At 43.5% G+C, this 17,328-nt stretch overlaps 1 protein-coding gene across 1 annotated transcript; it reads right to left on the bottom strand.

Moving 5' to 3' along the window:
• Positions 1–1,498: 1,498 nt before the first annotated feature.
• Positions 1,499–3,937, bottom strand: LOC141133754 (E3 ubiquitin-protein ligase TRIM39-like). The gene has a single exon (XM_073623292.1). It carries the CDS (start codon positions 3,774–3,776, stop codon positions 2,403–2,405), a length of 1,374 nt encoding a protein of 457 aa, XP_073479393.1. The 5' UTR covers positions 3,777–3,937; the 3' UTR covers positions 1,499–2,402.
• Between the last annotated feature and the right edge of the window lie 13,391 nt (positions 3,938–17,328).

Raw genomic sequence — 17,328 nt, 5'->3', positions numbered from 1 at the left:
TTCTTGGGCACCCCCTCTGTCCGTGCTCACGTTACTGCCTTTATCTAGCTCAGTATCATCATCAGAGCCTTCCAAACGCTGGGAATCCTCCTGGAGCATGTACCCAACACTGTGGTCCAACAGTTCGAGGGACTCCTCAAGAGGACATGGTGGGGCTAGGGAAGGAGTCACTGATGACATTGAGCCGAGGGAAGAGGCCGCTGCTTTGCCAGACAAAGTACCCTGAGCATGGGTGAGAGAGGATGAGGAGGATGAGGACGGCTTGGTCATCCACTCGACCAAGTCTTCCTCATGTTGCGGCTCAACACGAACAGCTGCCGAAAAAAAAGGCCAAGCGTTTCCCACGGCCACGTGCTGATGAGGATGCACCGTCTCCACGACCAGCACTAGACACAGAGCCTGACTGTGGTACTAATAGGATCAAAAGAACACCAGCAATTTTCTTCAGGTAGCTGTAAATACTGTAACAAGACAAGCCTGCCTGTCAGTAGGAAGATAACAGGAACGGATGTAGTTAAACTGAATACAGTATATATATATATATATATATATATATATATATGCAACACCTGGGATGCATATATATACACAATACACTGTAAGTGCAGCTAATTCACAAATGAAATGACACTGTCTCTCTCTCTAAGCATGCAGAACACACTACACAGGGCCGCCGTGTAGGCGGCCTTATATAGTGTGGGGCGTGTTCTAAACCCCCTGAGCCATAATTGGTCAAAGCCACCCTGGTTTTGGCCAATTACAGCTCTCTCTACCGACGGCGCTGTGATTGGCCAAGCATGCGGGTCATAGTGCATGCTTGGCCAATCATCAGCCAGCAATGCACTGCGATGCCGCAGTGAATTATGGGCCGTGACACGAATTTGGCGCGAACGACCCATAACGTTCGGAATTCGGCGAACGACCGAACAGCCGATGTTTGAGTCGAAACATGGGTTTGACTCGAACACGAAGCTCATCCCTAGTCAGGAACTGCAATTACAGAGAAGCTGACCAATCTGATCCCATGCCAATTAGTGTCAGTGTGTGGAAGACTGGAAGTTATATCACAAATTGTTCTTTCAGGAATGGCTCTATTTGGACAAGACCAACAGTCATTCCTTGCTGGCTTTCAATTTATTGGAATGGGGTTGTATTGGAGCTCAGGGGTGGGGCTCACCTAAAATGTATGCTTCATGAGATAGTCAGGAAATTTAATTTCCCCTCACTTCCTGTCCTGATGACAACTTTTACCAGACAGGATGTGAGGGGGAAAAAAAATCTGCAATGGGGACAAAGATATATTGCTGACAGGGGTTCTAGGCTCCCCCCCACTAATATTTCTCTCTTTGATGCTAGTGGCATGCTCCCATCATTTCCTATCTGGTAAAACATTGTCAGCAGATCAGGAATTGGGGGGAAATCTCTCTAATAGAACCATGGATGAAACAGAGAGCTTGACATCATTCACAACTAAGAAAAAAAAGTTTTCAAACCCGATTTAAGCCAGCCAATCCTGCAGTCTCATGCTTGTGGTAGTGTGTTTAGCATGTGCTCCAATCTCCCTGTTTGCCTCCCCTGCTCTGCTGTTTGGATTTTCCTATTTAGGAGCTCGGATTGGAACTCAGACTTGTCTATGAACTCTGTCTGCCTTTAGACTATGAATTGGCCCTGACTATTCTGAACCTTGCCTGTCATGTACCTGGACTGTTGTTGAACCACTCTGCCTTTCTGACAACCGCAAGTACCCGTTTACTGTGCTCAGTTCGCACCTGCCCAGCATGGTAGCCAGGCACTATAGCATTGTGTTTAAGACCTGGGGTCAACCAAGTACCGGTAGGCCTGCTTGCCTTATGGGAAAGGGGGTTGCTATAGGTGAAGAACACAGAGCCTGCTATAGTGTCTGATCACCTGCACTAGGTGTAAGTGTAACGGTTCCCTCTCTCCTGCTGCCAGACTGTCCTACCTACTGGTTCATGTCCCTGGGGTCATTTATTTCACTCTGCATAGCACCTGCAAGCTCAAGTCAGCTCACTTTCCCTGACCATAGATGTCCTTAAGCCCTTTCCCCCTTCATTTCCCTGCCCACCCTGCTTCTTTCCCAGCAGATTTCCACTGCTTTGTACTGCCTCTGCTAGATGGGGCAATGTCCATAAGCCAACTCTACATAATCAAAAGGCTTGAAGGGTGTGGGGTAGAAGGACTAAAGTATTTGATTCATGCTTCAGTGGACACTTTTTTCTAATGTAATCAATATTTCCAGATGACCAGGTTTAACAACTCGACAAGCAACATATTTTTATCACGATTTCAAAGACATCAGACATATTGACCTTATGTATGGCTTCCCGTGAAGGGGTAATATGCTGTATCAACTTTCTCCACTTATAATATAGTTGTGGACTTCACTTCTCAGGATTCCCCCCACATATCTTTATACAACCTGTCCATGCACATAACACAGCATGGAGAGGCTCAGTGAAGGTGGTAGTGAAGGTGTGGAGGTGTCGGATCGGGTCACACAGATCATAAAAGGAGATCCGCCCGGCCTCATAATCCAGATATATCCTGACTGTGTTACTGGAGATATTGGCAGATAAGGGGATCTCCATACTGTCATGTATAACGGAATATTGAATACCAGACCTGAGCAAACCCCAGGACTTGTCATTCCTTCCTATTCCTGCCTGCAAAACTTTCCTGTCCATACTGGGGTAACACATCCCGACTCTCCATAAATCTGATCCTCCAACATTCACTTCCCAGTAATGTTGCCCTGAGGGGAAACTCTGACTGCTCAACACCTGAGGAAAATCTGTAAATCTGTCTGTTTTTGGGCGTCTCTGGTCTATATTTGACCAGGATGAAGTTTTCCTGTCATCTGAGATATGTAGATTATTACCAGCTGTACTCAAATCCAGTAATATATCTGCAGCTCCCTGCATATAGAAGTATACATTTACCTCTTTTATTAAAACAGATAAACCTGTGTGTAATACCCCCGCCACATCCAGACCCCCTCCATCATGGAGGAGTTCCTTGTGTCTCTCTCTGTCCTCATTATCTCCATCCTCAGTATCACACAAGTCACCTGTGTCTGATTCCTGTAAGACAGTCAGTGGATCCGTCATGTTACACAGCTCCTCAATGTGACCTATCTTCCTGGACAGCTCCTCCTTCTTTATTTCCAGAGCCCGGATGGAGATGGAGACCTGCTCTGCCTGCCCGGAGATCTCCCTCAGGACTCTCTTCTCCAGGTCTTCCAGACGTCTCCTGAGATCTCTAAACAAAACAGTGACTCTCTCGGTGTAACCAGCTGCTTTTTCTTCTACTTTCCTCCTGTGTTCCTGCAGACTCTGGACTCTTCTCTCCATCTCTTCTCTCTTTGTCAGAATTTTCTGCTTAACCTTTCTTAATTTTCTCTTCTTCAGGTGTTTATCACACAGAGAAACCTCACATCGTAGACAGGAACTAACAGCAGGTATAGGATAGTCCACACAGTGAGTACAGAAGACCCCAGACTCCTCCTGATCTGGCTGAGTAGACAGGAAGTGCACCGCTATGTTACGTAGTGTTATGTTCCTCTGCAGTGCAGGACGACTCCTGAACCTTTTTCTACATACAGGACAGAAGTAAGCTCCAGACCCTTCCTGTGTATCCAGCACACGATCAATACAGACCCGGCAGAAGTTGTGACCACATTTCAGGATTACAGGATCTGTATAAATGTTCAGACAGATGGAACATTCCAGCTCAGCTCTCAGATCAGCAGACGCCATCGCTGACAGCAGAAGAAAGAAATGAAAGTCTCTGATATTCTCTGAGATTATCTCTAAGTGGTTTCATGGACCATTGGACATTGCTGAAATTACAAAAAGATGAATTTATGGTTGGCTGTTCTTACAGGACATAACCAACATAAACATGATGTTCTTCTACAGTACGGTGTCAGTTAATCACACTTTTGTGCCTCATATTGCACTGACTCAGTCATTGCTCTACTATACAGCTGATTGATGAATTTAAAACAAATTTTCTCTACCGTTTCAACATAGATGAACCCTTAAAATAACTTTCCGGTCTCAGGAAACCCCCTACTAATATTGACTATAATGCCGCGTACACACGGTCGGACTTTCCGGCATACTTGGTCCGGCGGACCAGAGTCTGCCGGACAATCCGCCCGTGTGTAGGCTCCGGCGGACTTTTCTGGCGGACTTTTTCCCAAAAGCCAGCCGGACCTAGATTTGAAACATGTTTTAAATCTTTCCGTCGGACTCAGTTTTGGGCGGAAAGTCCGCTCATCTGTGTGCTGGTCCGACGGAAAGCCCGCTCGTGTGTATGCTGGTCCAACAGACCAGATACGACGCGAGGGCAGGGTATTGCATCTCGCGCTCACTGCAATAGGAAAAACAAATTTTCCTATTGCGGCGAGCGCGGGGCATACCAGGCCCTTAGGTCTGGTATGGATTATAAAGGGAAACCGCTACGCCGAAAAACCCGCAGGGGTCCCCCCTAAAATCCATACCAGACCCCGATCCGAGCACGCAGCCTGGCCGGTCAGGAAAGGGGGTGGGGACGAGCGAGTGCCCCCCCCCTGAACCGTACCGGGCCGCATGCCCTCAACATGGGGTGTCGGTGAGGGAGAAGAGGAACCGGAGGGACCCCCGAAGCCGGAAGAAGACCCCTGAAGTCGGAGGAAGATCCCCCCGAGCTGTTTAATAAATTATTTTAAAAATCTGTGTAGTGTGTTTTATTATTGACACTTTTTCCCTAGGTGAATGGGTAGGGGTACCATGTACCCCATACTCATTCACATAGGGTGGGGGGGCCGGGATCTGGGGGCCCTCCTATAGGGGGCTTCCGGATTCCGATAAGCCCCCCGCCCGCAGACCCCAACAACCAATGGCCAGGGTTGTCGGGAAGAGGCCCTTGTCCTCATCAACATGGGGACAAGGTGCTTTAGGGTGGGGGGGCCCGCAGGGCGCCCCCCTCCCCCAAAGCACCGACACCCCATGTTGAGGGCATGCGGCCTGGTACGGTTCAGGAGGGGCGGGGCGCTCGCTCGTCCCCACCCCCTTTCCTGACCGGCTAGGCTGTATGCTTGGATCGGGGTCTGGTATGGATTTTAGGGGGGACCCCACGCCGGTTTTTCGGTGTAGGGGTTTCCCTTTATAATCCATACCAGACCTAAGGGCCTGGTATGCCCCGCGACAGGGCTCGCAAGGTGTCAATCTCGCCGATAAAAGCGGCAAGATTGACTTCCTTTTCTAGTCCCGTCGCACCTGAGTCACGTTCAAAATAAACGGACTTGTCCGTGTGTGGGTAAGTCCGTTCATTCTGAAAGTCCGTCATAACTCCGGCGAAAGTCCGTTGGAAAGACGGGCGGACTTAGCCCGCCGCAAAGTCCAGTCGTGTGTGGGCAAGTCCGTCCGTTTGAAAGTCCGGCGCAACGGGCGGACAAAGTCCGTCAGAAAGTGTGCCGGACCAAGTATGCCAGAAAGTCCGACAGTGTGTTCGTGGCATTAGGATTGCACCTAAAAATTATTTAAATAAAGATATGTGGCGCTATTCCATCAATCAGCAGCAACAATAGAAATGTAAGATGTAATGGGCAGTAATCGGGTATTTTACTGTCAGTTTTAAAATTCCCTTACTTACATTGTGGTTTTGCGCACTAGTTCTCACTTATTAGGATTGCACCGATACCAATTCTAGTATCGGTGCCGATACCAAGCATTTGCATGAGTATCAGTACTCGTGTAAATGTTCCAATGCTTAATCTGATACCTGTTGTATTGGGCCAGACATCCTCAGTGTAGCGGGGGGGCTGGGTAGCTTCACAGGTGATCGGTGCGGCGACGGGGGCAGTTACAAGCACCGATTCCCCCTGTATAGCCTTTCAATAAAGCAGCTGACAGCTGCAGGAGGGTGAATAGGAGAAGCAGCTGTCAGCTGCTTAATTGAAGGGCTATACATGGATGATCTGTGCTTGTAACTGCCCCCGCCACCACAGCGATTGCCCCTGACTGTCTCCCGTGTGTTCCTCCGGCTCCCCGGGTCCTCCTCTGGCTTCTGGTGTCCTCCTCTCTCCATGTCCTCCTCCGGTCCCTTTCCTTCTCCGGGTTCCCCTCTGTGCTCCCTAACTCCCCAGGTCCTTCTCCGGCCTGCCTATCCTCCTCCCAGATCTATCAGGATGGAGACTGGAGGAAGGAGCCTGTAAATCTGTCATTTACTGGCTCCTTCCTTTTCCGAATGAAAAGAGTCAGTGATCACTGACTGTCCATTCACAAATGAGCATCGCAACCTGCGTTTACGATGTCTCAGTTTATAAATGGAGAGGAGCCTCTGTCTCCTCTCCATTCATGTTCAGCGCAGCTGAGGCTGCAGAGAAGGGGACTGGAGAATCTGTGTCCTCAGTCCCTTTCCCTGTCTCAAAGGGGAGATATCAGGGGTCTGATAAAAAAAGAGAGAATAATAAATAATTTAAGTTTCAATTGTAAAAAATAATAAAAAATAAAATAAAAAAAACACTGACACCGTCCATCCCCCCCCCCAAAAAAAAGAGAGCATTGTAAAAAAATAACAGAAAATATATAAATTGTAAAAAATAATAAAAAATGTAAAAAAAAAATTATTACATTTAAAATTACTGACACAGTCCCCGCCTCATCAGTGCCACCCATCAGTGCCCATCAGTGCTGCATATTAGCGCCACTGTCACATGACTATTAAAAAGTATCGTAATCGTTATCGGCGAGTACTTGAAAAAAAGTATCGGTACTTGTACTCGGTACTTGCACTCAGTCTTTAAAAAGTGGTATCGGTGCAACCCTAATGACTATATCTATGACTCATGATACATTAGTTCGATGGTCCCCCTTATGCTTTATGTTTGAGGATGAGAGCCCGCTCTGAGTTGGCGTGCGTTCAACTCACACTAGGATTTAGGCACAGTGCGTAACTGCTAGTGTGAGTGGAACGCACGCCAGCTCAGAGCAGACTCTCATCCTCACCGCACAGCACAGGAGCTTTGAATATATTTTTTGCCCTAGTTTTTGATATTGCAGGTTTATGTATGTTAACCCATAAGGCGGCTCAATACATTTTTACGCTATGAGGAGTTTTTTTCTTCATTTATCTCCACTATACCCTACCACTGGAACGACCGGACACTGAGGGAAAACACATCGGAGAGAGGGTGAAAAATACACCTGCGTCATAGAGACCACACAAGCATTATTTGACTCTTTAGCTGGGTCAACACCATCTGGTGAGTGGTAATTTTGTACTTTATGTCACATGAGGTCGCCAGGTGGCTCCACCCCTTTTCTATATAAGGCAGTCAAACAGCGGAGCCTGCAGTAGGTGGTTATCCGTTGACAGCGGAACATTTTTTTCCAGGTCTGGCAGTGGCAGCAGCATCGTGATTGAAGATGGATCTACATCGGTGGGACATTGTTTGTTTGTTTTTTTTTTTGTTTGTTTTTTTTTATTGTCTGGGAAGAATGGTGCTTACATTGTTAGTCATTTGGTGGAATTCCCCTTACATTTGTGGCCAGTGGGAAGAATGGCCCTTACATTGGTTGTCAGTGGGAAAAATGTCCCTTACATTGGTGGTCAGTGGGAAGAATGGCCCTTAGATTGTCAGTCAATGGGAAAAATGTTCTTTACATTGGTGGTCAATGGGAAGAATGTTCCTTACATTGGTTGTCAGTAGGAAGAATGTCCCTTACATTGGTGGTCAGTGGGAAGAATGTCCCTTACATTGGTGGTCAGTGGGAAGAATGTCCCTTACATTGGTTGTTAGTGGGAAGAATGTCCCTTTAAATTGGTGTTTAGAGGGAAGAATGGCCCTTAGATTGTTAGTCAATGGGAAAAATGTTCCTTACATTGGTGGTCATTTGGAAGAATGTCCCTTACATTGGAGGTCAGTGGGAAGAAAGTTCCTTACATTGGTTGTCAGTGGGAAGAATGTTCCTTACATTGGTGATCAGTGGGAAGAATGGCCCTTACATTGTCCATCAATGGGAAGAATGGCCCTTTCATTCTCTGTCAATGGGAAGAATGTCCCTTACATTCTTATACAATAGGAAGAATTCTACTTACATTATCTGTTAATGGGAAGAATGCCGCACACTTATGCTCCTGCTGTCCACACCTCACTAGAAGGATATCAGGGTCTGCTCATAGGGCAACCGCAAGGGTCTCAATTGTTATCGCAAATATCAGGGGGGATAAAGGGCAGCCCTGCCTATAACAAAGCATCCTAGGAATCATACAGCCTAAAGTGATAATCTGGACTGGGAAACATCCTAGTTTAATATACTATAATCACTGTAATATTGGATAAAATTTGATATCAATGCAGCTTGGACATGAGCACAATATGGCTTCTCCTAATTGCAAAGGCTCTATAATAAGGCCAACATCAAAATGGACTATACAGTATGAATGCATGAGATCATTATCATCTGACCAGTAGGACTCCTGAGCTAATTACTGCCGCCCCCCCCCCCACACACCTGGCCAGCACGGTTCCTGAAGGGGGATGGATTGGATGGACATCCTGTGTGATCATCTGCTCAAAAGAAACTCATCCCAAAGGCCTCCTTTACACCTGAGCAACACTGCCATATTGATTTTTTTTGCCCCTTTTTGTGTTTTCGGAAAGGCACCATTTATTTTGAAAGGGCCTACCTCCGCTTCATAAATGCACCAAAGAAGCTCATGTACCAAATTTTGGCACTGAGCCAGGCGTGTTTTTTGTCACGTGACAATCGCTGTAAAATCTCACCGTTTTTGGGGTGCCATTAAGAAATAAAGCTTTACACACTTTGTTGCGATTCTGAAATCGCAGGCAAAAATCGCGTGACTCTGCCCGCTATTTCAATATGCTAAAAGGGTGTGAACAGGGCCTTTACAATGACCCACTCCCACTGTGATTGGACACAGCAGGAGCCGAACAGTGGGGGTCCGGTGGACCCGATGTCCACCAGGACCTGCTGATCATTCCCCACAGAGCATGCAAACACTGTTAGTCTATGGGACACGAACATGAAAAATCAAAAGTGCTCATTTTAAAGGCTTATATGCAAGTTATTGTCATAAACGTGTTTGGGGACCCAGGTCCTGCCCCAGGGGACATGTATCAATGCAAAAAAAAGTTTTTAAAAACAGTAGTTTTTCGGGAGCAGTGATTTTTATAATGCTTAAATTGAAACAATAAAAATTAAATATTCCTTTAAATATCGTGCTTGGGGGTGTCTTTAGTCTGCCTGTAAAATAGCGCATCTTCCCTGTGTTTAGAACAATACCACAGCAAAATGACATTTCTAAAGGAAAAAGTATTTTAAAACTGCTCGCAGCTGTAATGAATTGTCGGATCCTGGAAATATAGATAAAAATCATTGAAAAAAGTGGTATGGGGTCCCCCCAGTCCATTGACTGGCCCTTTGGGTCTGCTATAAATATTAAGAGGAGCCCCGCACCAAAAAAAATGCGTGCCCCAAAAAAAAAAAAAAATGCGAGACCCCAAAGTACCCTTCCCATGTTGAGGGAAAGTGGCCTGGTACGGTTCAGAGGGGGGCGCTCTCTCGTCCCCCCCTTTTCCTGCTGCCTGCCATGTTGTGTGCTCAGATAAGGGTTTTGTATGGATTTTTGGGGGACCCCTACGCCATTTTTAAAAAAAAATTGGCGCAGGTTTCTCCTTAATATCCATACCAGACCTGAAGGGACTGGTATGGATTTTGGGAGGACCCCCACGCATTTTTTTTTGGTGCGGGGTTCCCCTTAACCACTTGCTGACCGGGCCATAACCAAAAGACGGCTGCAGCGCGGTCTTGCATCAGGGATCACGGTAAATGGCCGCTGACAGCTGCCGTTTACCACGTGATCGCTCCGTCAAATGACGGAGTGATCACTTGTAAACAAATCGGCATCATGTCCGGTTCCCTTCTCCCCTCTCTGTACAGATCATACAGAGAGGGGAGAGATCAGGTGCTGCAGCACTGTGGGCTGAATGTGCAGTGCCCACAGCGCTGTTCTGTGCCTATTCCAGCACTCATCCAGCCATCCATCCATCCATGATCAGCCATCCTCAGCATTACTTATCCATTACTCATATATCCTCACTAATACTCACCCATCCATGCTCAGTCCTCAGCCATACCCAGCCATCCCATCCACACTCAGCCATACCACCCCAACCATACTCAGACATACTCAGCCATACCCACTCAGCCGTACTAAGCCATCCCATACATAATCAGCCATACCCAGCCATCCACATTCATGGCTCAACCATGCTTAATCCATCCCCATACACGGCTCATCCATGCCACTACAGTGCCTCAAAGTGTAATAGGTAGTCAAATTACATTGGACATTTATGCCCGTAGAACGCCTGATGGTGCTCCCTGCATGTTGGGCCTCTGTATGTGGCCAGGCTGTGTAAAAGTCTCACACATGTGGTATCACCGTACTCAGGAGTAGGAGACAATGTTTTGGGGTGTCATTTTTGCCATGTACATGTTATGTGTTAGAATATTGTATAAATTGACAACTTTGTGTAAAAAAATGCATTTTTATTTTCTTTCCACATTTTCCAAAAACTTGTAGAAAAAAAGTACATGTTCAAAAGACTTGAAATGCCTCATAGATTATACGTTGGGGTGTTTTCTTTCCATAATGGGGTCATTTTTTGGGCGTTTTTATTGTCCTGATGCTCTAGGGCCTTCAAAAGTGCAAGAGGTAGTCAAGAAATTAGATGTGTAATTTATGCTCCAAGAACGCCTGAAGGTGCGCCCTGCATGTTGGGCCTCTGAATGTGGCCACGGTGTGTAAAAGTCTCACAGATGTGGTATTGCCATACTCAGGAGTAGTAGTAGAATGTGTTTTGGGGTGTAATTTGTACTATGCATATGCTGTGTGTGAGAAATAACCTGCTAATATAACAATTTTGTGAAAAAAAAAAAGAAAAAGAAAAGAAAATCTTGGTTTTGTAAAGAACTGTGGGAAAAAATTAAAACTTCAAAAAACTCACCATGCCTCTTACTAAATACCTTTGAATGTCTACTTTCCAAAAAGGGGTCATTTGGGGGGTATTTGTACTGCCCTGGCTTGTTAGGGTCTCAAGACATGAGCTAGGCCGTCAGTTCATCAGGTGTGATCGCTTGTAGACTCTATAACTTTCACAAAGACCAAATAATATACACCAATTTGGATTATTTTCACCAAAGATATGTAGCAGTATAAAATTTGGCCAACATTTATAAAGAAAAATTACTAATTTGCAAAATTTTATAACAGAAACAAAGAAAATTTTTTTTTTTTACAGAACTTTCTGTCTTTTTTTTAATTTATAGCGCAAAAAATAAAAAACCCAGCGGTGATTAAATACCACCAAAAGAAAGCTCTATTTGTGTGAAAAAAAGGACAAAAATTTCATATGGGTACAGTGTTGCATGACTGAGTAATTGTCATTCAAAATGTGAGAGCACCGAAAGCTGAAAATTGGTCTGGTTGGAAAGGGGGTTTAAGTGCCCAGTGGTCAAGTGGTTAATATTCATACCAGAATAAATTAAACCTAAGGCTAAAGTGGGACTTTAATTGAGGCAGTGAACTACACATACGCCTCCATTCCCGATACATTGAACAAAAGGGAAAAACTAAATGGTGGGACTTTAAATGAAGCAGCCACTACGTAATATAAACCAATCAATATACCAATGTTTATTATTTGCAAGGTTTGTACATTACCCAAGGGGTAATAAATAGTAAATAAATATAGCAATGCACTAATGGGTCTAAATGAGCGGATCTGGACAATACAAAGTAGTACATGGTAGGTTCATTAACAAGAAAGTAATATATAACAGTATAATATGTTAATGAACAGTGGTTGACAAGATCAGGACATTCCACACCAATGTAAAGCTGATATAACAGTGTACATCATTTTAACTTAGGTCTGTGAACCCCAATAGTAACAAAGGCAATCTTAGGGTATAAAAGCAAGGGTAGATTGATTCATAAAAGTAAATAAAGTAAAATATAAATATTGAACATAGATACTGTGACAACGCATCATAGGAAAGCTCTACGCGTTTCGTGGTTATACCACTCGTCAGGAGCAGATGCAGTAATAGGGGGTATCTATAATGAAATAATTACCAGAATGAGTATAATATAAAATATACAATTGTAAAAAATGTATAAGAATATTCATACCAGACCCAAAGGGACTGGTAATGGACTGGGGGGGGGACCCATGCCATTTTTTTCAATGATTTTTATGTATATTGCCGAGACCCGACAATTCATTACAGCCGCGATCAGTTTTGAATGAAATTTTTTCCTTTAGAAAATGTCATTTTGCTGTGGTATTGTTCTAAACATGGGAAAGTTGCACCACTTTACAGGCATACTATAGACACCCCCCAGGCACAATATTTAAAGGAATATTACATTTTTATTGTTTCGCTTTAAGCATTATTGAAATCACTGCTCCTGAAAAAACGTCCGCTTTTAAAAACTTTTTTTTTGCATTGATACATGTCCCCTGGGGCAGGACCCGGGTCCCCAAACACTTTTTATGGCAATAACTTGCATATAAGCCTTTAAAATGAGCACTTTTGTCTGTTTATATTGTCCCATAGACTTTAACGGTGTTCCACGGCTTTCAAATTTGCAGTGAACCCGGCATAACAGGCGAACACCCAATGTTCGAGTTGAACTTGCGTTCGACTCGAACATTGGGCTCATCCCTACACACCTCTCCTGCAACCACAAGTAATAGCCCGGATCGGGAGACATCCTCAAATAATTCTATACACACAGCTGAGCTCTGGATATAGAGCAGAATAATAATAAGCAGACTTACCTAGATGGTAATGTCGGGGGTAATGGAGTCCGGGTCGATCGATGTCACAGATCACTGGTACTGCAGCAGTCCCTGTTCTCCCCGGAGAGCTTGGGAGAAATGAACCTTCTCATGGAGGAACCATGAAAGAATGTTTCTGATAATAACCAAAAGGAAACTATATTCTCTACATACTATGCTCTCTTTAGGCTGTATCATGACCCCCCCCCCCCCCTTTCGCAATGACACAAGTAGAGTTGACAACCCTCTGCTACTTTTTTTTAATGACAAATCTTGGAGACATTTATCCTCAGAGCACATTTTTTAATGACAACCTGAATAATGACTGAAATTCCTATTAGAAACTAAAAGAGTTGATATGTAAAGGGTAAGGTCACCGTTGCAGAAACAAAATAAAAAAATGCACATCCTGCATGCTCTCTGAAAAAAATGTGCATTTATTATTTTTTTTCCTGCAGGAGCCTGGACAGCATTGCACCATTAATCGGTAGATCGCGGGTACAATGTGGGCTCCTGTAGACGTGTCCTCCAGCTTTGTGCCCGGACCTCTGTACAGACACTCTGTTTGAAAGCTGGAGGACATGTCATTGAAGTTCGAAACTGTTTATGACCGGTTTGTCCAGCTCAGAGGTGTTTTGTTTGTTGCATTCATACCAAAGTTCTTTATGTACCCTAAAGGTTCTCTAGAAACTCCCTTGTGAGGATTTAAAGTGATTGTAAAGTCTCTTTTTAAAAAAAAACAAAAACAAACATGTTATAATTACCTGCTCTGTGTAATGGTTTTGTACAAAGCAGCCCAGATTAGACGTGCAATTAGTTTCGTTCTGAATTTGTTTTTAAATATTCGAATTAATGAAAACCCATTTAACAATTTTTTTTTTGAATATTCGGATAATTGAAAAATCGGAAATCCAAAAATAAGAATGAAAATCCGGAAATTCAAAAGAACGAAAATATAAAAAATGCAAAAATAATAACTTAACTATTACTAAACTATTAAATTATAGGTATTGGAATTTCCTTTCAAATTTGGCTGTTAGTGAACATAACGAATACGAATTTATCCGAGGTTACAAATTATCCAAAATAACTAAATAAACGAATAGGACGTAACAAATTACTTTTCACGTAATGAATTATTATTTATTATTAATTTGTTCTGTTCCATTTGCTTAGATTTAGATTTAGATCCATTCGTTATTTTGGATAATTCGTAACTTCGAATAAATTCGTCTTCGTTAGGTTCACTAACAGCCAAATTTGAAAAGAAATTCCAACAACTATAATTGAATAGTTATTTATTATTAGTTTAGTTATTATTTCGGATTTTTTTTATTTTTGGATTTTCAAATTTTCGGCTTTTCAAATTTGTGTGGATTTTCGAAATTCCAAATTTCCAAATCTTCAGATTTTAGAATTTGTGGGATCTTCAAACTTTGAATTTCCGAATTTTTGAATTTATGGAAAAAACTGTTGAAATAAAAACACCTTTTTCAGCAGTGCACATGTCTAGCCGGGCTCCTCCTCTCCTCGTGTCCCTCGTTGGTACTCCTGGCTTCTCCCTTCTGCCTGGTGCCCCCACAGCAAGCAGCTTGCAATGGGGGAACCCGAGCAGGCACGCTCCCAATCAGCAGCTACGTGTGTCCATTTACACATGGAACTTTGGTGTGGCCCCACCCCCTCCGTCTCCTGATTGGCTTACTGGCTGTGATTGACGAGTGCGAGTCCCAGGAGAGGCAACGCTGTTGTGGACGTTGCTGGATTGAGAGGGAGTCCAGGTAAGTATTGAGGTGGGCTGGGGGCACCGCTGCACAAAGAAGGTTTTTTTTACCTTCATGCATAGAATACACCTTTACAACCACTTTAAGTTGAAAAATAGACATGTGCAATTCGTTTAGTTCCAAATTTGTTTTTTAATTAATTATTTAATTACTTATTTAATTTTGACAAATTTGTTAATTCTGAATTTTGAAATTTCCAAATTTCGAATTTCCGAATTTCGAATTTCTGAATTTTGAATTTTTGAATTTTCAGATTTTTGGAATTCAAAAATTTGGAAATTCAAGAATTTGAAAATCCGAAAATTCGAAAATCTGAAAAAAAAGAAAGAAAATCAGTAAAATTGAAAATAATTACTAACTATTAAATTATAGGTATTGGAATTTGGAATGTAAAAATCTAATAATATTAAATAACAATAATACTAATAAAACCTTTTTATTATTATTATTTATTATTAATTTGTTCCATTCCATTTGTTTAGATGTGGCATTCGTTATTTCGGATAATTCGTAACTTCAGATAAATTTGTATTCGTTACGTTACACAAATAGCCAAATTTAAAATGAAATTTATATACCTCTAATTTAATAGTTAGTTATTATTTCGAATGTTACTGATTTTCTTTCTTTTTTTCAGATTTTTGAATTTTCGGATTTTCAAATTTTTGAATTTTCAAATTTTGAAAATCCGAGAATTTGAAAATTCGAAAAATCCGAATTTAGAATTTCCAAAAAAAGCAAAAAAAGAATGAAACGAAAATGAACACATTTTTTGTCAGTGCACATGTCTATTGAAAAATATGTAAATTTAAGGTGACATGAAGACATTACCTTCCTCTCGTATTTTCTATTTCTTTAACTACCTTCTGTTGATCAGCAGCAAACTGTGTGTTCCAATTTATCTCCATTCATTTTATTCTTCATCTGTATTATGCAAAACTTTTCATGGGGTGTGGTGTTTGGTGGATGTACGGTGTCACCAGGGAGGACAACTAACTAACAGGCAGGAGAGTTGCTAGAGAGATCCAAGTCCTCAGACAGAGGGTCAGAGGAAAGAGAAGAGAGCAGCAGTCATCAGGCTGGTGGTCAGATGATGCAAACCCATTTGTAAAAGTGATAAGTGTTAGGACGTCTATACACATGTAGCGTTCCCCTCCCGTAGGGGCTGCTGAAAGTTGTGGTCCACCTGTCACCCCTGCCCAGCCCAGCATTCACCTCTCAGTCACTCTTGAGTAGGGATGAGCTTCGAGTTCGAGTCGAACTCATGTTCTACTCGAACATTGGCTGTTCGCAAGTTCGCCGAACAGCGAACAATTTGGGGTGTTCGCGGCAAATTCGAATGCCGCGGAACACCCTTTAAAAGTCTATGGGAGAAATCAAAAGTGCTAATTTTAAAGGCTTATATGCAAGTTATTGTCATAAAAAGTGTTTGGGGACCCGGGTCCTGCCCCAGGGGACATGGATCAATGCAAAAAAAAGTTTTAAAAACGGACGTTTTTTCAGGAGCAGTGATTTTATTAATGCTTAAAGTCAAACAATAAAAGTGTAATATCCCTTTAAATTTCGTACCTGGGGGGTGTCTATAGTATGCCTGTAAAGGGGCGCATGTTTCCCGTGTTTAGAACAGTCTGACAGCAAAATGACATTTGGAAGGAAAAAACTCATTTAAAACTACCCGCGGCTATTGCATTGCCGACAATACACATAGAAGTTCATTGATAAAAACGGCATGGGAATTCCCCACAGGGGAACCCCGAACCAAAATAAAAAAAAAAAAAATGATGTGGGGGTCCCCCTAAATTCCATACAAGGCCCTTCAGGTCTGGTATGGATATTAAGGGGAACCCCAGCCAAAATTTAAAAAAAAAATTGACGTGGGGTTCCCCCTAAATTCCATACCAGACCCTTCAGGTCTGGTATGGATTTTAAGGGGAACCCCGTGCCAAAAAAATAAAAAAAACGGCGTGGGGTCCCCCTAAAAATCCATACCAGACCCTTATCCGAGCACGCAACCTGGCAGGCCGCAGGAAAAGAGGGGGGGACGAGAGTGCGGCCCCCCCCCCCTCCTGAACCGTACCAGGCCACATGCCCTCAACATTGGGAGGGTGCTTTGGGCTAGCCCCCCAAAACACCTTGTCCCCATGTTGATGAGGACAAGGGCCTCATCCTCACAACCGTGGCCGGTGGTTGTGAGGGTCTGCGGGCGGGGGGCTTATCGGAATCTGGAAGCCCCCTTTAACAAGGGGACCCCCAGATCCCGGCCCCCCCCCTGTGTGAAATGGTAAGGGGGTACTTACCCCTACCATTTCACTAAAAAACTGTCAAAAATGTTAAAAATGACAAGAGACAGTTTTTGACAATTCCTTTATTTAAATGCTTCTTCTTTCTTCCTTCATCTTCTTCTTCTTCTGGTTCTTCTGGCTCTTCTGGTTCTTCCTCCGGCGTTCTCGTCCAGCATCTTCTCCGCGGCGTCTTCTATCTTCTTCTCCTCGGGCCGCTCCGCACCCATGGCATGAGGGGGGAGGCTCCCGCTCTTCTCTTCATCTTCTTCTCTTCTTCATCTTCTTCTTCATCTTCTTCTTCTTCTTCTTCTTCCTTCTTCTCTTCTTCCTGTCTTCTCCGGGCCGCTCCGCAGCCATGCTGGCATGGTGGGAGGCTCCCGCTGTG

The sequence above is a fragment of the Aquarana catesbeiana genome, linkage group LG03 (genome assembly GCF_042186555.1).
Source record: "Aquarana catesbeiana isolate 2022-GZ linkage group LG03, ASM4218655v1, whole genome shotgun sequence".
Classification (NCBI taxonomy): domain Eukaryota; kingdom Metazoa; phylum Chordata; class Amphibia; order Anura; family Ranidae; genus Aquarana; species Aquarana catesbeiana.
This window is presented reverse-complemented; position numbering and strand designations above follow the sequence as displayed.

What these genes read in the sequence shown, in the direction of transcription:
- LOC141133754 (XM_073623292.1), bottom strand. Translation starts at nt 3,776, where the DNA reads ATGGCGTCTGCTGATCTGAGAGCTGAGCTGGAATGTTCCATCTGTCTG.